Genomic DNA, 25,168 nt, shown 5'->3' with positions numbered 1-25,168 from the left:
AGAGGAAAGTCTTAAGTCTAGTCTTAAATGTGGAGACGGTGTCTGCCTCCCGGACCATAACAGGAAGATGATTCCACAGGAGAGGAACCTGATAGCTGAAGGCTCTAGCTCCTGATCTACTTTTGGAGACTTTAGGGACCACGAGTAACCCATTGCTCATTGTTCAGCCCATGAACTTTTCAGCCCACCCTCATAGCTTCTGGGGCTTTGGAAAACATATATGGACTGTGACTTTCCAGAGAAGTAGGGGGTTTCTCTATTGACTTTCATGTAGTAGTAGTAGAGTTGTCTTAGAGCCAGCATGTTGTCAGAGAAATTGCATCTCTAATCACATCTTTGTTGGCTTCAGCATTCAGCTGTGATGGTTGCTTATTACGTGGTAGCTTTAGTGGATGTATATTTCTGCTTTTCAGTGTCAAGATAATATGGAGAATCAGAACTTTCTGAAGTATCTTGTCAGTGTCGGCCATCTAGCAGTTCAGGGGTATAGTCAGTTCTTTCTTTTCAAGTAGTCTCAGAAAGCCAGACCTCGAGGCAATCCAGCTTGAAGGGTCACTTTTATTTTGTCCATTCTTTCGTTTTGAAACGAGTGGTTAAGTCCAGCAGGGTTGCATTACAGACTCTGCCTGGTAGGGCTGTTTTCTGGTGGTTTGTTGCTGTACAAAGAATGCTAATGCATACTGTCCATGTACACCCAAATCAAATGGAAACATGCTGGTTGGCCTTTATTATGTAGCTGCAGGAAGACTCACCGCATAAGTGAATCACAAAGGGTTAACTCTGTAATCAATAAAAGCAGGCCTATATGTAGGTTTGCACATTTAGTATTACAAGTTAATGACTTTCTTTTCAATAGAGCAGGTTGAAACATACTGAAATATTCATTAAATGTGAGCTGATCAGAAATCAGGGAACTTCCTGGTGGGTGAAAGAATAAATAAGAGACAGGTTTGCCCTCAGGAAACTGTAGCAGAGGTGGAGAGGTATTCAGATCCTGGCATCTTGTCTCATAAACAAACTAGTGACTGTTGTATCCTAAACACTTGGCCTATTAACTAGGCCTACAGTATGTGCTATTTTTGTATGTGAAATAGCCCCTCTGCTATTTTTCCTAGGTGTTAATGTTTTATCTTATCAAAAATATACATTCATTTTTATAATGATAGGAGATGTTGTCTTATTTCAGGTGAAATGACCCACCTCCGCCATAAAACCCTTTAGGAAAGCTGAGAGCACAGCCGTGAAATAATAGAACTGAGTAATTGGAAGACGTGTGAGTAAATAAAATTATGTTTAATGTATGCTGTCAACGTTTTGGGAGCTGATGGGAATAATTGGCTATTAAGATTTTGACTTTTTAGAAACACGACTCCAAATGAATGATAATGTTGCTCTGTGTTTGCTGAATGTGTAAACAAACAATTTAGGATTAACATGTTCACTTGTTCACAACTTTCTGAGGTGATAATATTTTAGTGCTGTTTTTTCAGCATGTTCTGCTGCTCCCATGTGGCCAAGAATGTATTCAGATAGCTTTAACTTAAAATAGACACATTTAATTAGTTCGCAGTCATCATTTGGCATATTGTGGGACAGTGGCTCCCAACCGGTGGGTCGCAGTCCAAAAGTGGGTCTTGAGTCCATTCTGAATGGACTGCAAGTGACTTGCAAACGTGTCAGGTCTATAAAGAACCCCTCAGTTTTGAGTACAGTGGATTTCCGGCACGTAGAGTGAGTGACTAATGGACATCTACTTGACAAAGACCGCAAACTAGCTGGATGACATGGCCAAACCCAAGTATGATGCTGATTGTGTCATTACACTGTGTGCTGTGCTGGACCAGTTGGGAACCACTGACCTTCTAAAGGGTTATTGCAATATGAGTTCAAGTCATGTTGCTTTACCTGACTATTGGATTTTTTTAATTTTCAGTGTGCAGGCACTGTCAGTGCTTTCCAACCGTCCATCAGTCCTCTGGAGTGGTTCTTGTTGTAGTGGAGGGACAGGAGGAAAAACCCAGCAGGCTGAGAGACAACAGGACAGGCAGGATGCCTCTGTTCTTCAAGAAGAGGAAGCCCAGCGACGACTCCAAGAAGAGACTGGAATATCAGCTGTGCCTGGTAAGAAGAGTGTGTTTACGTTAAAATGTCCATTCATCCATCCATTCCTACCTACCTACTTACCAACCAACCCTCCCTCCCTATCTCCCTCCCTCTCACCCACCCACTGAGCTAACTGCCAAGGCAAGACAGCTCCCAAAATCACAGGGACACAGAAACCCCTCCTCAAAAATAATTTTCGGAGGGTATGTTACAATGTGTACCAGCTACTGCTGGTGCTGAGGGTTGCATCAACAGCCTGCATGATAACACTGGGACAATCTGGAGCCATTTTTGTATTTTTAGGAGTATGAGGCTGTATTCTTTATTCATCAAAAATGCATTGCCTTTTGCACCATGTGTCTTTGCTGTCTAACCCAAACCCAAACCCAATCAATGTTGTTTCTTGTTCTTCAGTCTAAGGAGGCAGGTGCTGATGACATCCTGGACATCTCAGCCTGTGAGCTGTCAGAGGTGAGTACAGCTACTGCATTGATATTACATCAAATGTTTTTTTGTCTAAATTTTGAAAGCAAGGTTTAGTACAACTGAAGATATTGTTAAGTTACCTTAAAGGAACAGTTCAGCATTTTGGGATTTAATTCAGATCCTTTTTCCACTTTCTCATTTATTCCTGCTCTTTCTGAGAGCAAGATTGGAGGATAGTTAGTAGGGATGCACGGATTGTGAAATTCTGGGCAGATATCGATACCCATGTTTGAAATAGAAATTTGGTCAATAGCTGATACTGATGGGTTGTTTTTGTTGTTGTTTATTTTGTTTATGTTGTTATTTATTCACCCCTTTGTGACAGGGAAACAAAGAAATCTTCAAACAAAAATGACTGAACAGTTTTAAAGTCATTCAGCCGTTCATTCTGTTTTTGAATGAGCACAAATTCAGTCACTCAAATTTATGAAACAACCTTTAATGCAAGGATCAGCAACCTTGGGCACCACCGTGCCACCACTGGCACACCGAAACTTAACTAATAGCGCACTAGCAATAAGTATGTAAGAGAGTTTTTTGAAATGTGTAAGTGCAGGGTTTCATACGTCTGCCACCATGTTTAGTTTTCTATTTTTGGATTTCAACACAGATTTGCTGTTCACAATGTAGCATTATCAGGGAGACAGTAGGGTGTATCCTCTGACGCCTTGATAATGAGTTTACTCTAAGGCGTCCAGGGGAAGACCTCTGTTTGTCCCAGACATGTTGTCTATTGTCCCCAGAAGACAGAATAGGTTTAGTCTGGAGCCCTGGTTTTAAGCCTGCATAAAATTAATTTGAAACAACAGAAGAACATCTTCCACTGCCATCAGTGAATGTCACTTTTTTGCTGATCAACAAGGTGGATACTGGCTGACACTTGTGCTCGGCTGATAAATCAGTGCATCCCGAACGGCTAGGGATAATTTATTTTAGTGAGAGAAGTGGTAGTTTATGACCCATGTCTAGCCAGTTGTGAGGGAGGGTTAACTGACGTGCGCTGTCTAATTCAGAGTGACACAATGACACAGGACAAACCCTCCAGTATTTATATCTGGGTGGTGTACCATAACCCTCCTGTTATGTCATTGGAAACTGAGTTTATGTCAATGGATGATTGAATGATTAAATATCAAAGTAGAAGCAAATTCTGTTTTGGTTATGAGCAAAAGCTACTTCATTTACATATGTTTCAGGACTGATAGTCACTTGGGTCATGCTCTTGTATGTGGATGTTGACTTCTGTGTTTAAACCTATGTTCAAGTCCCGTTTAATCCGTTACTGCTTCATCTGCAGAGGCAACTGTTCGTAAAATTCTGTATTGATCAGTGTGTGGTTAGCACTGCAGATGATGACATCTGTGGTCTGTTCTTCCTCAGGTTCCCTCGAGTGCCTTCTCCATTTGTAAGGTCCTACAGAAAAAGGTAAGAACTACTACTATGTATGCAACACCTATGTGTCAGTATTTGTGTGGGTCCCTGGCTGAACAGTCAGACATGTCCCTCTGCTGCTCTACTTTAGGTCTTTATCCTCCATAATAATGAACTGAGGTCATTGCTGCCCAAAGGATGTGACATCAGCACTCTTGCCGCTTTAAAGGTAATGCAAACCAGATCCAAGCATGATGGGAAATTAAAGTGCCTGTTAAAACTGTATTACAGTGTAATATGATTTTGAAACCAGTTGCCCACTTGAGACATTTGTGAAGATGGATAGTTTGGTCTGGATTGCAGTTCTCTTTCCAACTAAAAGCTGTGTGAGGCCGGGTTTTCTGTGGGAATATTAAGTCACAGAGCTAGTGCTTCTGTTTTATAAGCCCTTTTTACACAGAGATGGCACTATAGGGCTGCTACAAAGTCCCTTCTTTATGCCGCCTTTGCATTTTTACAAAGAACCAAATGACAGCAGTATCATTCCGCTCCAGTATGTGATTTTTAGGCAGCATGCCAACACAGCAGAATCGACCTCTCGTGTGACATAAAAGATACATGTCGGCAGCGCTTTATTAACAACAACAATACCAAAACATGGCAATAACAATCATTTACTGTCCCTGTTATATGGCAGCTGATCTCATCTTCTGCTTGGAGGACAAAGGGGCTTCCACATTGCTGCGCATTAACTTGCCGCCTCCAGTCATTTAAACGAGGGGAAGGCAGCAAAGAGGAAGCAGTTTTCAACATGGTGGTAGGGATATGAAGTGGTTGCCGCCCTTGCTCTGCCATGCTAAGTTCGCCGTTTTGAACTTGTGGTGGTTGCTTCCTGCCCGGCCGATCAATTAGCAGGCATCATGGACGCAGAAGGAAGACGAGATGGAGGAGCCGATAATTTTGGTGTGTAAATTCTCAGTTATGGTGTCAGTAACTTATAAGGACAACCAAAAGAAAAACTGGGCCTAGTATAACATTTCCACCAAACTTCAGATAACTGGTAAGTTGTCCAAATATGTAGAAATCTATGGTAGTTTCAATGATTTCTGATGCCACATTATGCAGCTACAAGCTAGCTTGTACTTCTGCCAGTGTTTAACAAAGCACCTGACCTGCCTTTCATCGCAGCTGTGCATCATAGTGGCAGCAGGCGCTTTTAAAAACGCTTTGCTTTAGGGGGTAACACTCTTGCAGTTAGGCGGTTGACACGATGGTTGATGGGGCGATTGACAGAGTTGTTACTGCATGACGTTGAGAAGGTAGTTTAAGGAGCCCCCGTACCTCACTGTTATCCCAATTTGCAGACGTTTATGGCCTTTGTTCTTCTTGTAGTTAGCCATTAATTGCTAACAGCGGTGGATAGCTCACATAACACGTCGTCAAAACGTCACACCCGTCATGCCCATGATCCTGTCATACTGGCTGTCCTGTTTATACAGACACAGTTTTGGCGCTATTTCTACCTCCCGTGGCGGCTTAAAGGCAAAACCACTCTGTCCCGGTGTAACGGCACGATATACCCGCCTTGAACAGGCAGTGTTAAAGGGGCTATAGTCAACATGTGAGCAAGCATCTAATCTGACACTGAAGAGAAGACCAGATTTTTTTTTTTTTCTAATCTCTCACCCCTTCGTCTTCACAAAAAAGCCTGACTGAATGTGTCTGCTTTCAAAGGTTTTAGATCTGCATGAGAACAAGCTCACTTTACTCCCAGAAGACATTGGGAAGCTGGCGTCACTGCAGGTAAAGCCATTTTTAACTTTACTCCTGATAAAGGGGAATGAGTGTGAGTGAATGCTATTCACCATCCATGTGTGTCTATTTTGTGTTCCATCAGATTCTGAATGTGGAGAAGAACCGTTTAAAGGCCCTGCCTGAGTCAATCGGGGATCTGCGGTTTCTGCAGACGCTCAATTTGAAGGGTATGATGCTTCATTTTTCCTCCCATGAGTGAGAGGACATGTACAAGTCAAACGGTCTTGGTTATGTTTTTCTACATCACTGTGTATCTGTATAGGTAACTGCCTCAGTGAGCTGCCATCCTCAGTTGGTTCTTTATGCAGCCTGCGCACCCTGGATGTGAGTGACAACAAAATTGTCGAGCTCCCCAAAGCTCTGGTCTACATCCGAACCTTAGAGGTGTGTGTTTGGGACTCAAACTGATAGAAATACAGGAGGGCTAAAGATATGGTTATGGATATGGTTTTAAACAAACTCTGTGTGTATGTGTACTGTGACAGAGCTTTACATTGGATGCTGCCACGATGTCATACCCACCTGCGTCTGTGTGTACAGAAGGCACAGAGAGCATCCAACGCTTCCTATGCACCGGTGAGGGTTACTTTATGGTACCCACTGTTCACACATACATACACACACTCACATGACTACCATGTAGATTTATCAATATGTATAGATATTTTTCTGCTTGGTAAAAAAACAAACAAAAAAAACAACATTTCTCCAAATTGTCAACAGAGTAGGACCAACATTGTAAAAATGAGGTTATCCAACAAGGTTTTAAATAGTGTTGCTGGCCAGCACCAACAAGGTTTAAATTAATTCAGTTGAATAATGTCAGATAACAAAATTTTAAACTCATTAATAAATCTGAACATGCAGCTACACAGGAGGGGGTTGTCTGTCTTCCATGTGTGTGACAGAACAGTTAGAAAAGGACTTCTATTTTAAGCAGTCCCACTGTCTACACAGGCCACATAATGGTTCATTCTTCACTCACGTAAATGCGCTTAAGCATTTTTAAGCTTTCAGCTATTTTTTCTTCAATTTTACAAGCGCACCGTAATTGGCTATTTTTGGAGTCTAAGGGCCTGTGTCCATGTAACATTTTTCTTCAGCAGGAAAACAGTAGCGGCGTGCCGGAAAACACTTCATCCCAGCGCTTTAGTTACGACGTGCTACTCGTGGATATGTTTCTATGATAACAATATCTTGACATTAAGGAAACCTAGGTAGCTAACGTAATGATACATTAACAGAGGATTTATTACACAGTTAACAACAAGTTCACAACGTGTACGGTGATAAAAGTACAATACTCACTAGCAGCATTCAATGTGCGGCCGATATGCTTCTACGCTTTTCTGTCTTTGCTGTAATAGTTTCTGTCTGACATAAGGATATAAGGCTGTCTGAGTCACTGGCTTCGTTTAAGTCTCTCCTAAAACATACTTCTTTCGTAAAGCATATCCTGACTTTATCTGAGCTGTCTGTCTATTTTATTGCTATTTTATTGACTTTAATGACCTTTTATTATCTTGATTTTAAATTTGGCCTTATTTTATCTTTTACTAGTTGACATTTCATGACATGTTGACATTTTATGACATGTTATTTGTTTTATTCTTCTTGTGTTTTAGTTGTGTTTTTAGTTTTATTGTACAGCACTTTGTAACTGTGTTTTGAAAGGTGCTATATAAATAGAGTTTATTATTATTATTATTATTGTTATAATATACAGTAACTAAAGGAGCGGTAGTGACATCACCGGTGCCTTTCTGAAAAGCAGCAACACACACACACACACACACACACACACACACACACACACACACACACACACACAAAAACCTCAATTTTACGCTCCTGGCACACATTTACTTTAAGTCGTAGTTGGTCTCTACTTTGAGGTGTTTTGATAACATAGAGTTCTGTAGCACAGAAACTAAAGCTACACCAAACTGTGGCTTCTTACGGGGTTCAAAACTTTGTGCAACACAAACAAAACTTGAGCCTTGATTCAAAGTGATATATGACAAAGTCCTTGTTGTTGTTGTGGAATTTCATTACTACAGAAAGACATGTCATCCTTCAGTGGAAGTAAGAGAATGAAAAAAAGGTTAAAAGGTATTCTTGTGTCAATAGACTCTCTAAGAGAATAATATTGGATGTCTTTGTTGACATGGTTTTCAGAGCTGGGAGAGGAGTACTGCCCCCCATCACAGTATCTCCTGCCGGTGCTGGAGAATGATTGTGGCAAACAGAACTCTGACTGTTTGGATGGCTTGGAGGAGGCCTGGCAGGTACAGTAGGTGACAACACAACCATATACAGAAGCAGAAAGTCAGTTTTATGACCATGTAGTGCTGTTCACTTGGACCTTGTTCATTGCTGCCTATACTGCATTAACTGGTTACTGGAAGTCTCATTCAATCTTTCGTCACTTTCTGTTGCAGAACAGATTCAGTGACTACGAGAAGAGAAAGGTATGGGACTGCAGTGACACAATCACTGTTTTGGTTCACTCTGATCTGTGTTGTTTACAGCAACAGCTCTGACAAATACACTGTGCACTACCTCCTCAGCACCAAACAGCACATAGACATAGTTAGAGACTAGCCGGTGAATATAGTGGAGCATTTAGCAGCTGAAGAGGCAGATATTGACGTTAATAGTGAAAATAATTTGTCCGTAGTCATTGTGTTATTTAACTTCTTATTAGTTGGCTTTTAAATACATTTTTTAATATTAGTTTATATTTTACTGTCTGCATTTGCAAAGCTTAAAATTTGTCATTGTACACGTAGAGTACAGTAGGAGGACATGCTGACTTGTCCCTCTGTCCTTCAGGAGCAGAAGAACCAGGCGAAGCTGGACTTTGAGCGGCACCTGGAGGAGAAGAAAAATGAGCACGCCCAGCTTATGCTCATGAACAACTCCCGCAAGGAAAATATCCTCAACTCAGTCCGACAGGTACACAATGTACTCACTCGCACCAGCGCTTGATAGATGTGCATTTTATCGATTGTTGGTATGTCTCTGTGTTGATGTAATCTTGTCCAAAATAATCCTCCGAGACCTTCTGTGCTGCCGGGGTAGATGTGTGTATGTGAAGCATCCATGTTTTAACAGACATGGATGTAAATTGTAAGAGAAACTTGACTGGTGCATGGAGGCATACAACCGTGGGGCAGTAATTCTAGTTTTTCAGTGTGTTTCTTTGTTGATTTCTGCTGCATTAATGTCTGTAATCTGTCTGTTTAGGAGCAAGAGCGTCTGGAGCTGGGGGTCAGCCAGCAGCAGAGGGCTCAGGAGGCTGAGAGGCTGCTGGTGCTGGAGAAAGTCAGACAAGCTGAAGACAACATCAGCAGTCGCATCAGCAACATGCTGATGGACAAAAACAGGTAGGACTTGAAGGAAGTGGCTGTGTAGTGTATTCTTTGTTTAGTTGTGTAAAGTTTGCTGTATGAATCTGTGTCATATTGTAGATGCTTCGTACACACAGATGAGTCTCTGCTAATTACACGATGTGTATTTTGATCTCTCCAGGCAGAAAAAAAGTGCAGAGTTTCTTCAAGCCCTGGAGGAGGAACGGTGAGTAGACAGACCACTGATCCATAATCTACTCATCTATTACAGCAAAAAGATATAATGCTCTCAAACACATAGTAGCACTCATCCAATTGTTTTCCACTTACCAGACTGGGCCTATTTATAGAGCACTTTAGTGCACCAAGTAAGATGCACAAAGTGCTTTCCAGGGGTGTAAAAACACATGACAGAACACAGGAGACCTTAAGAACATCACCATAAAGAAGCAAAACATTGACACTGCATAGTCACGAAAAATAAATTAGGCAATAAGAAAATATATTCTGTAAAATGGACATGTTCAGATTTCTCCCAGTCTGTTTTGATAAATTATCACTTATGTTCATCTGCATATGTTTTTGGTCACTGTGATCATTCCTCCTGGAAGACTAGTGCCATGCCTACAGGTGTAAGTCATTATCTAACATTATGTCTGTCTCATAGTCTTCTCATGGAGTTACACCTTCCTCTAGATCATAACTGTCGTTGTTTTAATAGTTGTCAGATGGATTTTACATGTTTACAAAGTTTAAAAAGGGCATTGGGCCCAATCCCATTTCTTAGCTTTACTTCTACCCCTTGTTCCAAAGTACCCTTTGCCCCTTAGAGTTACAAGGGGTAGTGGTTGAAATCTTCCCCTATTAAATTAAATTAAATTAAATTAAATTCAGGGAGTCCAGAAAGTTCATGGAAGACAGCCTATAAATAACTTTGTTATCTATACTTAAGTGTTATTCACACAACTTGTAGATTAATTGCAATAAAGCAATTGTACTTTGTATTAGTTGAATTTGTCTTATAATTCACACATTTTTTTTATGTAAAAAGTCAGAGCATCACTGAAAAATGTTCTCCTTCAGGATCCGTATGGAGCATTTGACTGCCATCACTCAGGAGGAAGCCAGTTCACTGAGGAAGAAGGAGGTGGCAGGTGAGGAGCTTGGCTGATATGTACTTAACCTAAACAGTGTTCTGTTGGTAGAGTCATGGCTGGAGTGGCTCTGTTAATCACAAACCATGGACCCCAAAAATGTACTTCATTGTGCCAGAGACTGTTACTTTAATCAAGCAGGCAAAAAAAATAATGTAAATATTTCAAAGTATTTAATTAATTTACATATTTACACTAAATATATGTAGCACACCATCAACCCAAGACCTTAAAGCAAATTATATCAGTGTTAAACATTCTGGTTCTCTTGATGAAATAAGAGAGGTCTGTCTGGCCATCCAACACTTTGGTCCAGACCAAGATATTGTGCCAAGTATTTTTGGATTGCAAAGAAATATACTGTGAAAATTCATGGTCTCCAGATGATGATTCCTGATTATTGTGAATCCCCCACCTTTTGATTTTTCACTATTATCTTGACAAAATGTGCTTAAGAAAAGTTTACCGTAGGGTTGGGCCAGTGTAAAAAATGTCTAACTGGTTTGATATTAAGCCAAACACCAGACTGGACCAGTATACCTAATTTTACTACTAAGTGTCACCCTTGATTCAGTAGCTGCTCCTGAGTGCAGCCATGACTTTCCTCCTGCGGTGTTTACATGTTGCCTTATCTATGTTTTTTTGGTTTTCCCCTTTCTTTGGCTTCAAATCCAAAATGTAGCAATGTTGGCACAGTTTAAGTTTTCTTTCAACTATTCTGCCATGGTTCATCTTGTTGCCCCAAAAAACACATGAACATTCTAGTAAACAAACACAACACCGTTTGCATGTTCCCACTTCCCACCTCCACTGAATTTTTATCTCCTTTATGCTATCGACCTCCCTTTGGTGTAAATTACGCATGGCTCGTTAGTTTGTTATAAAAAACATGATATGTGAACCAAGTTGACATATTGCTTATTACAATAAGGTGGATTTGACGTCGTCAGCACAGGTCGCTGATGTAGGCTCCTTTTCAATTTGCCAGAAAGACTCATAATGAGAAATGCCAGTTCAGCTGTTTTGCACTAAATTAAACCTGTTTAAGCTTGTACACCAGACTGGACAAGCAAAACTGGAAATCAACCAACTCTTGTTTACTGTGTACCTTCATGCTCCCCAGATGTTGTACCGTTTCAGTTTTGGTCAGCTTTTCTCTGTTGTCACCATCGGGATGTAATGTCAACCCTGCACATGAGATATCACATAGGCTGATTGTCATGAAAAGTACTGATCACATTCATTCTCTGTAGTGTAGTATCTCACACACTCACAACACACTTTCTTTTCCTCTAAACCCTGCCCCCTCTCTTTCCTCTCTATGTATTTTAGTGGCCATGCAGAAGATGCTGTCGGACAGCTATGCTATGAGTCTCCTCCAGGAGGCCAGTGATTTTCGCAGAAAGAACCTGGTGTCTGAGGCCTACAGAAGGTTAAACACACACACACACACACACACACACACACACACACACACACACACACACACACCAGATCTAAGCAGACAGATGTGAACATTGCAAACTAGAGTGGCCCTAACAAACCAAACCTTAGAGAAACATGTTGTAAACTCAAGCATATGGTTTCTCTTCCATTGTCTCATAACAGTTTAGAGAATTTGGACAGGAAGTTTGATAAGATGCTGTCCCTCCAAGTTTTGGACAAGTCAAAAGCCATCGCCCACATCTTGCAGGAGGTATGTGAATAACGTAGCTGTCACAAGTGTCATGAGAGCCTGGTGGAGAAATCTTAACTGTGTGAATCAAAATCATACCTTTTGAGCAACCATCTGATTGCTCTCTACAGGAGGAGATGCAGAAAGCAGCGTTCCAGGCCCTGCAGCTGCAGAAAGATGCTGTACACGGCTACATCCGCAACCAGGTTTGTGTGGACAGGTGGAGATGGGTGGGGTGGGGGTCAAATATGTCACTCCTTTCTGGGTTAAAATGGAGCTCACCATAACACAAAAAGGCTAAGTAAACAGCTTCAACAAGCTCTCATAGTTTGCAAGACATCACAGTTTAGCTTTTGTTCAAAATCATATTTTACATTATATTTTTATATGAAACACCCCAATGCTTGGTATAAAAAATTATTGAAATTAAACGGTAACTGACCTTCTGTGCTATCTATACAGTGGTGAGCTGTTCCAGTTTACACACTGAGGTTATTTAGAGAGTAGCGGTGGACATGTTTTCTTTGAAGTGGCTGTGATGATGAATATTATTATGTTACCAACTGATCTAATAACTAAATGTAATGTGGAAGGTGTGGCTCATAGTGATGAACCAACAAAGAATTATCACCAGATCCTGCAGTTCCCCTCAGCTGTAACGGCCCAAACTTAAATGTTTTGTTTGTGTCTCACAGCTCTCATCATCTTTGTTGTATATTATATTTTCGAAAAATGTTGGTGGAGACCAAAAACAGAGCTAAAAGGAGAGTGCATATTGGACTTACATTCATCAGGTAGACACAAAAACGACTTTAAACGAAGTCTAATTTTGCTCTATGTTGCTGTGTGTGTAAATAACTTAACTGTTAAGCTAAGTTCACACTATACAACCTACTGTCTTGTAACGGTCACTAATTGAAAGTCCCTGACAGGTCCAGATACAGTCAGGTCCATAAATATTTGGACAGTGATACAGTTGTCATCATTTTGGCTCTGTACACCACCACAATGGGTTTTAAATGAAACAATGAATACCTGCTTAAAGTGCAGACTCTCAGCTTTCATTTAAGGCNGGACCTGACTGTATGTAGCATGCTGGATATCAGGGGAGCCTCTGCAATACATCGATGAACTTTCAACAGTTAGCACATGGTGGTACCGATTTGTCTCTGATCTGGGGCTTTTGTGGAGGAGCTCCATAAACTGTTGGTGAAAATCAGGGCTAAAATTGGGTAGTGTGAACTAGGCTGTGTAGGATTAAGGGGGGGATATATTGGCAAAAATTGAATATAATATTTATAACTATCCATTCATCTGTGTATAATCACTAAAAAACCTGAAACTAAGTATCTTTGTGCTTTCATGAACCACTTATATCTACAAACGGAGCAGGCTCTGTTACTCAGAGTCCACCATGTTGATTCTACAGTAGCTCAGAAAGGACAAACCAAACACTGGGTCTAGATAGGGTCATTTGCGTTTTGTGTCAGCATCAACTACTGTGGTTCTCCTACATGCTTGGCACATGGGAGTTACAGTTGGTTGCAGTCTGCAAACTCACCACTAGATGTCACTAAATCCTACACACTAGACCTTTAAAAAGGGATGTATGTCTGTGTTGTGTTCACAGCTAGTTTTGCTGCCCCCAGGTGGCCCAAAAATCTGTTAGGTTAAGGAAAATGAGCAAACCTCATTTGGAGATGTAAGTGTTCACACACTAGTGTTATTCACTGGCTTTTAGGTGAGCAGAAAATTCCCTGGTAAAGATGAATATAAAGACTGTAGACACTGGGCATTATTATCATTTCTTTTTCCTGTTTTATTCTTTTTTCCTTTCTCTTACATCACCTGCAGCCCGCCCATAGCTAACTCATTTTTACTCATACTCGTTAAGTGATTTAAAAAAATGTTTTGGTCACCAATCGGGTACCCACAAAACTCTGTGTAATATTATCTACGAACAGAAAATCATTTCATCCAGGTTTTCATCCTGACTTTTTGTTCAGCAGCATGTCCCTTCTCCCTGCTAGCTTCATGTTTGCTTCTCCACTGTCCCCAGATCAAGCTCATAGAGGGTGAATTATTGCAGCTGACTAGATTGGAGGTTAAAAGACGCAATCTGGATGCTGAGAACCTGCAGGTGGGTGTCACCGCCTTCTTTCACCGCCTTCCTACATTCACTTGATTATTTTTCTTCTTCCTGTTGATTACTGTATCATTCCTTTTGGCCGTTTTCATGTCATTGCTTCATTGCAACAATTTATCATTGTACAAACTGAGATTCAAGAAAATAATCAGAAGGAAAGGGATATTAAATACATGCTTTCAATTAAGTGATAATGATTGTTATAATAATTATGTCAGAGCAATGCTGGTGTTTTGGGGCCTGTACTCATGCCGTGTCTTTAACTGCCTGGAAAACGCGAGGTTGAGCGCTGGGCAATACTTTTGTGCCATTTTTGAGTTAGCTTTCAAGAGCACAGCGGTAGTTTGCGTCTTAGGTTGCTAAGTGACCTTAACAAGTACTGTATCGAAGACTATTTACCTGAAATTTGAGTGCAGAGCTGATATTCTTCCAGGCGCTGTTTGTAGCAGGCCTACTGTGTGTGGGCATATCGTCTGTGAGACAGATGTAAAGCTCTGGCAGCTCTGCACCAAAATGATCCACTTTTCCAGATTTACCACAGACTGGTATTTACGGAAAAAGGGAATGATATCTGTCGACAGTGATTTGTTTTTTCTTGTCACATGACATGTGGTGCATGCTCCTGCGTTCCAGAAGTTGAATTCGGTTTATCTCAGGGCACAGACATTGCGCCCTGAAAAAGAGGCGCTCGGGAATGCGTGCACACCGCAACGGTGTTGCTCTGCTGTTTGAGCGCACCCTGCCGCACATTCTCATTGAAAACAAATAATTTTAGCGCGCAAAAAAGGCAGCATGTGTACAGCCCCTTAGTGTTCCCACAGTGTTTACTGAGGAGTGTATATTGTCACTTTACGCACTTCCTCTGTGTGTGTGTGTGTGTGTGTGTGTGTGTGCATGCGTGCGTGCGCAGGAGGTTCTGGTGGAGCAGCGCACAGCTCTCAGTGATTTGTTGCAGCAGCTGCTGAAGCAGAGGGACCAGAGAGAGCAGGAGCTGCGGCAGGTTTTGGTGAGGAAACCGCTGCTTTGACCAAGCAATGTCTCAAGCGTTCTTCTGTTACATTATCAAAATGATGCAACTGTGGATGCAGAGATTGCTCACATTTGCCTTCTGTTAAGCCCCCTGTAGACTGTGAGATTTTAGCAATCTTGTAAGTTTAGTGCAAACTACACTGTGTGACTTGGATCTAATAAACTTGGGTACAACATCAAGTTTGATGTATGCAGACTGCATGATGACAGCTTCTTCTGAATTGCAGGTTAAGTTGTATTATGCAATAGCTTTCCATACTGCGTGTGCAAGCATGCTGCAGGAGTTATTACTTCTCCAATTGTGAAGCACAACATAGAGGGTCACATAATCAAATAACCTAAAGGTTTGTGGACACTTTATATATAGATTGCTCACCTGGCAGCTCAAACTCTGCTGCTGTTTCCCTCCATGCCTTGCCTTCTTTACGTGATCATGGTAAGAGCTGGAGGACACATCATACAGGCAAGGCTTCTGCTGCCACAACTCTGCAAGGTTTTCCTCCTTGCTGAAATCCCTCACGTTTCTTTTAGCGTGTTTTGCCTCCATGACAAGCTGCTATCCATCTGTTTGTTTGGGTTAAGCACCAGTGCATCATTTCATGCTGCATTTCTATTGGTTGGTTAGTAGATGTGGGTCCTAACAGCAGTCACAAAGTGAGATGGTCATCCTAAATTTCTGACAATGTCAGAATTTAAATTTACAGCCATCCTTGAACCTCTTACTGTGCGACATAGGACCACCGTTTTAGAGCCACGACCAAAGATATCGCTAAGTTTCTTTCACGGTGGTCATCTTTCGTCTGGGACAGCCCAAAATCGCACAGTGTATACTGGGCTTTAGGCTCTGCACATACCTGGTATTAATATGCGCCTTAGGTGATCTGATCACAAGTGGATAGTGTTAAATAAACAACCACCAAGTCGCATTGTTACATTGTTATTCAATCACTCAAACCACTCGCTGAGGTGACCTGGGATGTATTTGACCACAAATCTTTTGTAGTGTGCACCCAGCAAGCACTACGTTATCAATGCAGGACATGGGGGTTGTTTTGGTGACAGCACACTAACAGGAGTAGGTTTGGCTGCATGACCCACCAACTAGCTACATAACTCACCCACTGTAATATACATGTCAGTCCATGATCAGCCCCCTTCCCTGGAAGCCCTGAAGAAAATGCTAAATATGCATTAAGCTAATTGTGAAGTATTGGGTTTAAAGACAGGTGGTTAAAGTTAGGGTAAAGGTAATGGGAAAGGTTATATCTCGTTTCTTACAAGGTGACTCACATCTTCATATATAATGAATTACAAAGTAGATTATTGCTATGTTTGGCCCTATTTTTTTAATACAACATGGTGTTATAGCAGGATTCAGATAACTGTTGGGTTGGTGGGTGTGTCTTGTACTTGTGGTGGGCATGGTTTGTAGGGGCGTGTCATGTATGCTAAAAACAGAATGTGTCTGCAGCTTTGCATGTCTCCACTAACGCGCCATAACTTGCACATTTTACAAGGTAGATGAAGTGTTGCATGACCGTCCATTGTTTTGCTGTATGGAAAGAGACCTGTTAAATTTTGCTGACAGTGATGGCTCAAGCTCTACCAAGACAACCATTAATGTAACTAGCGAGACTGTGAAAGTAATAACTGTTGGTGGAGCCCTTTGACCTTCTTGCCCAGGTGACGTAAGCAGTAACAAAATCTAAACACAAGTGGTCAGCTGGAGATGTATTATAGATACAGGAGTGTACAGTGACATGTCTCAGTTGTTCACCTGTGTTAGGATCACCAAAATGCATGTTAATACCAAGTGTTAACAGGCTATCGGTCATTGACACACATCATAATGTCTTTTCTCATCCTGGGGTTGAGTAGTTAAATGAGACCAATAAGCACTTTGTGTTTTCCAGGTGGAGATGGAGCAAAAGTCAGAGTCCAACCAACAGAACTACTGGATGATCCAGTACCAGAGGCTGTTGGATGCTAAGCCGCTGTCACTGCGCATGCAGGTGCAGTACAGAGCAAGGCAAACACACAGAAACATCTGAAGCCCAAACTGTGCTGCTGTTAAACTGTAATCTTCATGCAGGAAGCCGGTGTGGAGAAAGAGCTGGTCAACCTGTTATGCAAACTCTCAGCTCAGCATTACCTGCCCATCCTGGCCCATAATCGAGTGACAGCTGAGGCCCTTCGCCACATGAACTCCTCTGACCTCAAGAAGGTTTGTCTGCAACATCATTACTAACACATTATCATCGGTTGCCACTTTCATATTGGAGATGATTCAACACATTCTGTAACACTCTGTTTTGATATCAGCTTTCTTCTTTGTCAACACAAAGCCACCACTGTACAACACTGTGAGTTACTGCCCCAGCATCTGTACAGTAGTCTCGCCACCAGACAATCAGAGATCTCTGCCTTCTGATAGTCTGGGGACACTCCTTTCTAAAGTGTGTTTAACACACCGGAGAAGACGGCCGGCAACAAAGCAACACCTCTTGCATTTTTGAAAAGGACACGCCCTCCCGGAGATGTGCACTCCCCCTTTTCTCGTCCGCAATGAAATAAACACACAGAGAGCTTGAAAATGGATGCCGAGAGATTTAACTCCGTTTTATCAAACGTGTGCTCAGTCCACAAGATTGTGGAAATGAAGGACTTACAGCGACTTTGTTTAAAACTTTTAATGCAGTCAGACTATGTTTACGAGCACAAGAGTTCAGTGAGCCACCGAAGGACCGCCCTGCGGATTTACTAATGGTTCTGCAACGTAGGGAGTTTTTTTAAACTCTGAAATTGTATTCGCCCATCTAAACACAAAATCAGGGAGAAAGACATCAGTCTTTAGTTAAGCAAAGCATCTAAAGACTGACTTGTGAATCTATCTGTACAGAGTCACACTGACATCCTCAACTATGATAAGAAAGCACAAAAAAAGATCAGTACTCATTAACGATTATGATTCAGAATCCCCAGTTAGGGCTTGTCATGTCCTTCATGAAACTGTTGTAAATGTGCAAAACTATCCTGATAATTGGACTGATTTTTTTTTTATTTTCAATTCATCATTCAATTGGACATTGTGGTCATTCTAGCCACTCTCTTGGTAAGAGGGGAGTATTTTGCCACTAACATTCAGCAGCAAGTGAGCTGTCCTGTTAACATAATTCCCAGTCAGCATAGAAGCTGGGGTGGTGGTGCCAGGAGCAGTTAACTTAAGGCTAACCTAAATCAATTAGCCAACCCTTTAGCAGTCAAAAATGATTTTTAAAGCAGCTATTTTCAATATTTTATCATAAAAATGGATCAAATGACAAATCACTGTGTATATAGAAAGAGGTTCCTGGTAGTCACATAATAATCACATGACTCAGCAGTTCCCTTCAGCTCTACAGAGCTTTGTAGTGACTTTCAGCTCATTGTTTTGGTTTCCTGGCTGCAACTTTACTGTTCTGGTTCAATGCCACCATTTTAAGCATCGCTGAAGCAGCTCAGCTTTTTCAGTGAAAAGCTCTAAAAACTCACTGTGCATAACCTGCCCAGATCACACAGAAAGTGTTATTGTTGCCAGGTAACTACCCCATCATCTCCTAACCTTGATGTGTAATCAGTCTATTGTTTATTTTGGCTAGCTAAAACTACCCACCTATTTTTACAGTAATCAGTATCTACTTCCTAAAATGGACAGGCAGAGGGTACTTGCTCTATCTGTGGTTGAGGGTGAGAGGCTTTCAGCAAATAGTTTGTTGGACACAGAGAAACAGAGATCTGTGTAGATACATGAGACCCTAAAAAAGAGGGTGGATCACAAAGAGTACCTTGAGTTTCTCCTACATTGTTTACTAAGTGTAAACGTGTTGTCGTGGCTACCACAGAAGGCCTGCCTTTCAAATCACCTGATTTGACAATGGGGAAAAAAACAGAGATGGCGTGGGGCACTTTTCCGCTCTGAGTTTAAGTTTTTTCAACCCGAAAAGTTCAGAGTGCACCATCAAAATAAATTAGAGCGCAGAAACAGTGAGCAAAATGCTTCATTCTCATTTAAAAACGCTTTCTGTTTGATCAGGGCCTCATAAGTGAGCTAGTGAATGTAGTTGAACATTAAGCAGCTGAAGAGGCAGATATTTTTCTAAAGAGTTGGTGGAGACCGAAGTCAGAGTTAATAGAGAGCAAATATTGGACTTGAATTAATCAGCTGGACACAAACATGACTCTAAATGAATGATCATGTCTGCTGAATGTGTTAATAACTGTAACTGCTGGCTAATTAAGTTATCCATATCAGCTAAAGGGACAGTTCATAATCAAATATATATATTTTTCCATTTACTTGTAGTGCTGTTCATCAGTCTAGATGGTTTTGGTGTGAGTGGCCGAGTGTTGGGGATGTCGGTCTTCTCTTCAGTAATGGAACTAGATGGCACTCGGCTTGTTGTGCTCATAGTGCCAAAAACAAAAACAAAGAAATTAATCGAGAAACTCAGTAGCATGTCTCTTTCCAGAAGTCATGACCAGTTACTCAAGATAATCCACATAGCTTGTTGTGAACAGTTTCATGAAGGAACTATTTTCTTTCAACTGAACTACACCCGCCAACTGTATCACTGTGCAGAAGGAGATGTGCATCTACCCATGGACGAGAGGCTCATCTTCATGACAGCGTGAGATATAAACATTAATGGCATCCTCCTCGGCTGAGCTGTAATGTATGCAAGCTCAGCAGTGCTAGGAGAGATAGTGGTAGATGCACACCTTCTTGTGCATGGTGATATGGTTGGTTAAGTGTTTAGTAGAGAAGAAATGGTTTCTTCATGAAACTGCTCACAACAAGGTCTTTGGATTATCTTGAGTAACCGGGTCATGATTTCTGGAGACATTGCTGTTAAGTTTCTCTAATGTATTTGTTTAAGCCCTTTGAGCACCACAAGCTGAGTGCCATCTAGTTCCATTATGCACTCAACTCACATTAAAACAATCTAGAATAAACAGCACTACAGGAGAAAAAGGAAAAATGTGTTTCTGATTTTTTAAGGTGATGGTATGTCAGTGCTGTGTTTACAGCTTGTTGTGCTGACCCAAGTTACTAAAAAAAAATGAATGTGGGTTTAACATGTAGAGTAATCAGCATTATTCATTTCTCTGTTTTCAGCTTGGCATCAATGAAATAGGAATCCAGAAAGCTCTTCTTAACTGGGCTCGGAATCAACAACCTGAAGGTACATTACACACATCCTGTATGTCATACAATTCACCTGCACATGATGTGTGAGTTTTCAAAGCCAAAAAAAATCTTCTCTGCCCACTCTGGTCACAAAAAAAAAACACAAAAATGTGATATATGAAGTCTCAACAATCATAATAACATGCAGCATACCAAACACATACTGCATCAACAGAAAGGAAAACTTAAGGGCAGAAGAGTTGCACTGCATTGCATTAGACTGTACAGGTGTACCTAATAAAGTGGACACTGTGTAGATCAGAGGGTGTGGTGATTAATTAATATGCTGTCAGCCAATTGCATCACTGGTCTCACTGTGCTGAAACAACTGAACTAATCATAGTGACAACAGCAACTCAAAAAATGAACTAGCTTGGTGTCATTTTATTTATTTTAACACATGAACACTGTGGACAGCTGTGTGTAATGACACTGCACTCCAACACAGCTCTTCCCAAACCAGAGACTGTGTCCTGCTGCCTACAGGTGGCTGCAGGGATTTCATGTACTGAAGGAGAAATGTATATTTCAGCCTATTTTAAAGGATGGAAAATGATGTATTTGACAAATTCAATAAAAAGCCAACCTGTTTCTGTTCACTCGCAATCTCTTTCTCCAACAGGAGCCTGTAAGAGTGTCCAGCAGGACGAGGAGGAAGAAGTTGTCCCCTCAGCTCCAACTCCTTCTTCCCCTCCATTGTTTCCCAGCACCTCAGCCATCCAGATGCCCAGCCCACCACTCACCCCAGGAACCCCTGTCACCCCCTCAGCCCCCAGCCCTGTGGAGGGATCAGGGAGCTCAGAGTGTGTGGTCTGCATGGAGAAGGGGGTAAGAAAAGCTCACAGCAAAACCAGGAAGTAATACCTTTGATCTCAGTAACACTGAATACTAAACTTCTTATTTTTGCGCTGCACGTTTGTTTGGCATTTTTATGCCTCCACACCAGTGATAGCCATGACCGGAGGCATTATGTTTTCAGGTTGTCCATCCCATCCTTGTGAACATGCTATCTCAAAAAACACTTCAAGGGAATTTCTTCAAATATGGCACAAATGTCCACTTGGACTCAACAATGAACTGGTTAGTTTGTGGTGGTCAAAGGTCAAAGTCACTGTGACCTTGTCTGTCTCATTCTCGTGAATTGCAATATCTCTAGAACACCTTGAGAGAATTTCCTCAAAGTTGGCACAAAAGTTGACTTAAACTTGAGGATGAACTGATTTAGATTTTGCTGGTCAAGGGTCAAAGGTCGAGGTCACTGTGACCTTTTCTGTCTCATTCTCATGAACGTGATATCTGAAGAACAGCTTGAGGGAATTACTTAAAATTTGGCACAAACATTCACTTGGACTCAACAATAAACTGTTTAGATTTTGGTGGTCAAAGGTCAAGATTAGTGTGACCTCACAAAATATGTTTTTCGCCCTAACTCACAAATTCATATGGGAGCACCCACCGTAATGTAAGAAGCACCAACAGTGTAATCGTTTTTTTTATTGCAACAAAAAGTCGACATTATACTGTATACATTACATTGTATGTGTATAGTACACTTATCATTAACAACTTTTTCATTTGAAGACATTTTTAGATAAAACGCCACTGAACACCACTATGAATGAAAGCGAAACCTTAGATGATGATAGGTCACAATTGTGATTGGCCCGTTAAGCTTTAACCGATGCCAGAATGTGCCTTTATGATTGCATGGCCAGACTGATCTGCAGAGCGAAATAGAATATGAGCTCACGAGATCAGGATGGTTTCACCAGGCTAGTTCAGTAGTGGTTCAGTGGTGTTTTTTCTAAAAAAGTCTTTCAGCATTCTCTTCATTTTCTCTTCTCTCCGGCATGAATTAGCTTCAGCTTCTAGTTAGTTCTGAGTGACAGAAGTGGGGGATACTTGCACCAGAAGAATTATTTACACTCGCACCAGTGCTCCCAATTATATTTTGAGGTCGCACAGATGAAATTTTGGTTGCATATGCGACCAAAACGGTCGCAATTTTGAGCCTTGTAATTATGACAAAACTTCACACAAATGTCTAGTGATGACATTTTATATCCAAAAGGTCAAAGGTCAACTTTTACTGTGACATCATGATATTCTGCAAAAACACTTTTCTGGCCATTACTTAACATCATATCTCAGGGACAGAAGGGGAGACATTTGGTCAAATACTGAATTTGTGACTCCTTATCTTGGGTGTCCACCTTGAAACTGTGCTGATTGTATAGATCTTCTGTGCTGTCAGGGGGGGAGATGTGTGTGAAGCATCCATGTTTTCACAGACATGGAAGTAAACTGTAAGAGAAACTTGACTGGTGCGTGGAGGCACACAGCCACGAGGCGGTAATAGAGGATTGTAGAGGACGTAAAATGAGGATCATTAATGTGTCCAAAATTTCGATTTACTGTGCAGTGAACTATTGAGTGTCTGTTATAAAGGAAGTAGTGAATGATTGAACGAGGGTGGGATTCCAGACACAGCTACTGATTCCATGGCAACATTGTACTCTCTGGTTACATTCCTCAAAGTGCATTTATCCTCTTGTGCTTTTGTGTTTTTGGTTTTGGAAGGCCAAAAAAAAAAAAAAAAAGATACCACCCTCCAATCTCTCTAAATGCAGAGGATCACTGTTAACCATTAATCCGTAACATACATACACACACTTTTCCAGTCAACTGACAGTGTCTCATCTCTCTCTCTCCAGTCCCAGGTCATCTTCCTGCCCTGTGGTCATGTGTGCTGTTGTCAGTTGTGCAGCGAGGCTCTGCAAAACTGCCCTCTGTGTCGTGGCAGCATATCCCAGCGCGTCCGCCTCTATCACAGCTAGGACCAGCTGCATTGTGCTACTCCTTCATCGACTGCATCTCTCTGTATTTATGCATGATCATAAAGCTGCTGTGAGCTGACCATGTCATTTAAGAAAAGCTTTGAGCAGGTTGTCAAAGAGCTGAGCCACTTTCCTCTATTAACCAAACTTTGTGATGTACATGCAGAAACAAGCCTGGATAGGATTATTTTAATGGTGTTTAGTTTTTTTGTTGTCACTGGCATCCGAGCCTGTTTTATTTTCTCGTTCTTATGATATTTTATTTTTTTCTATTGTATATTAGAGCCAAGTGGACTATACAGTACAACTCACTGGTTAAAGACGACTGTTCTTTGCCTTTTTATAGTTTCTCAATTGATGTGTGCCTTTATCTGGAAATCTCTGTTTTTAAACGATACCACTTGTCTGTGTTGGTAACCAAAGTAACACCTGTCCAGCATTTCTGTAAGTTATCTAAAACATAATCTATTGATTGTTATTGCTTTTTTTTTGCTATCACTGCCGGTGCGTCACTAATGCAACCCTCATCTTGTCGCTCTTCAATCTATGACACAATCTGTCCTGCCTCACTGCCAGGGGCTCCCCCTGTGCCTGCTGCAATCATGTATCTGCTGTTAATATGGAGGAATTATATCAGTGCACATCAGATGATTTGTGGGGAAACTCATTTCTGCCCAGGTTAAAAAATGAGCTGCAGAGCCCTGTTAACACTTCCAGTCCCTGTCACTCTCTATATTATATCACTGTAATTCTAATACTATTTTTTTCTAACTACATGGCCCCATATTTGCTGTGTGGTAATGTAGAACACATAGAACTGTATAAATGTACACCATTTAAGCAAAATGAGAATAATGAAGATCCCAAAGGGGAACGTTTTATGTTTAGTTTTATTTTAGTTGTGAGTGCTACTCATCCTGTACAGTTAATAATATTTTCTGTGGCTCTAGAGGAGCTTTTTAAAGTCAATAACCTTCTCTCAGCTTGAGCTTGGAGACTACAGATGTTTAATAGGAAGCATGCATTGCAAAGAGGGGGTATGGAAATTGAAAGACGTGTTTGCCCAACTAATTAAAGACACTTTTGAGTTGCATCATGGGAAATGTAGCAATGTTGGAGCTTGCCCCACACTTGAGGACTAAAAGTCAGGATTTCTCAGCCTCAGCTTCTTTGATGTTGAACCTTTTCTTAAATATCTGTAACCCTATTACCCCAGCTTATAGAAAGTGCAATACTAGAAGGAGGCCATTAAACTAGATATTAACATTCTTTAAAGGGTATTTTCCAACCTGGGCGCTATTTTCTTTTTTGAAATTGGTCCAGTATTGAGTGAGAAAGCAGAGAAATTGGCTGCAGTGTAATCCCTGCGGGCATTCGAGCTCTGTCTTTTTATGTCTACTGAAAGTAGTGAAAGTGTCTTACAACTTTAAGAAAGGATTTCCACAACAGTTGACCTCTTTGTTAAAGAGTAAGACCCGTTTTGTTTAACCAGAAACAGCCCTGAGATCACCAAACAAACCAGACTCTACATAAATAAATAGCAATTTAAGAATGCATTGAGCCAGCATATTTTCACATCTAACTGGGCGAATTAAGAGTCAACAGCTTAACAAGCAGTTGAGTGGAGGCAAATTGATGGTGATCAGTTGCCCGCGGAGATTACAATCCAGCCAGTTTCACTGCAGCTAACTGCAGCGGTCTCGCTTAATACTGGACCACTTTTTTAAAAAGAAATCTGATTTGTCTTGGACCTCACTTCAGTCTCAGTCCCGCTTGTCTGACATATCTTGTCTGATCCCACTCTTATTTGAATTGCTATGTATTAGGGCTGCACAATAAGAGGAAAATATGCCATGTGCAATCATGCTGAATATCGTGATATTACTTGCGAAACATATTCAAGTCTACTCAGCTCTGCCTTTTTGCTGCTTTCAGTATACTGCTGAAATACAAAAACTTGCTTTGTGAATTG

General features: G+C 41.1%; 1 protein-coding gene across 1 annotated transcript in view; it reads left to right on the top strand.

Annotated features, from left to right (window-relative positions):
* Positions 1 to 24,908, top strand: part of lrsam1 (leucine rich repeat and sterile alpha motif containing 1) — a 29,214-nt gene extending 4,306 nt beyond the window's left edge. Inside the window, exons 2-25 of the mRNA XM_050053001.1 lie at positions 1,934 to 2,121; positions 2,518 to 2,574; positions 3,970 to 4,014; positions 4,112 to 4,189; positions 5,695 to 5,763; positions 5,858 to 5,942; positions 6,038 to 6,159; positions 6,261 to 6,351; positions 7,954 to 8,063; positions 8,217 to 8,246; positions 8,611 to 8,733; positions 9,025 to 9,164; positions 9,310 to 9,354; positions 10,212 to 10,282; positions 11,615 to 11,714; positions 11,891 to 11,978; positions 12,089 to 12,163; positions 14,017 to 14,097; positions 15,014 to 15,109; positions 17,046 to 17,144; positions 17,225 to 17,356; positions 20,288 to 20,354; positions 20,982 to 21,187; positions 23,074 to 24,908. Of these exons, the coding sequence (XP_049908958.1) occupies positions 2,050 to 2,121; positions 2,518 to 2,574; positions 3,970 to 4,014; positions 4,112 to 4,189; positions 5,695 to 5,763; positions 5,858 to 5,942; positions 6,038 to 6,159; positions 6,261 to 6,351; positions 7,954 to 8,063; positions 8,217 to 8,246; positions 8,611 to 8,733; positions 9,025 to 9,164; positions 9,310 to 9,354; positions 10,212 to 10,282; positions 11,615 to 11,714; positions 11,891 to 11,978; positions 12,089 to 12,163; positions 14,017 to 14,097; positions 15,014 to 15,109; positions 17,046 to 17,144; positions 17,225 to 17,356; positions 20,288 to 20,354; positions 20,982 to 21,187; positions 23,074 to 23,196 (2,205 nt within the window). The 5' untranslated portion in view covers positions 1,934 to 2,049 and the 3' untranslated portion in view covers positions 23,197 to 24,908. The remainder of the gene's footprint in view (positions 1 to 1,933; positions 2,122 to 2,517; positions 2,575 to 3,969; positions 4,015 to 4,111; positions 4,190 to 5,694; positions 5,764 to 5,857; positions 5,943 to 6,037; positions 6,160 to 6,260; positions 6,352 to 7,953; positions 8,064 to 8,216; positions 8,247 to 8,610; positions 8,734 to 9,024; positions 9,165 to 9,309; positions 9,355 to 10,211; positions 10,283 to 11,614; positions 11,715 to 11,890; positions 11,979 to 12,088; positions 12,164 to 14,016; positions 14,098 to 15,013; positions 15,110 to 17,045; positions 17,145 to 17,224; positions 17,357 to 20,287; positions 20,355 to 20,981; positions 21,188 to 23,073) is intronic.
* The last annotated feature ends 260 nt before the right edge of the window (positions 24,909 to 25,168 follow it).

Source organism: Epinephelus moara, chromosome 9 (genome assembly GCF_006386435.1).
Source record: "Epinephelus moara isolate mb chromosome 9, YSFRI_EMoa_1.0, whole genome shotgun sequence".
Lineage (NCBI taxonomy): Eukaryota > Metazoa > Chordata > Actinopteri > Perciformes > Serranidae > Epinephelus > Epinephelus moara.
The sequence above is the reverse complement of the archived record's forward strand: the minus strand, read 5'-3'. Positions and strand labels throughout refer to the sequence as shown.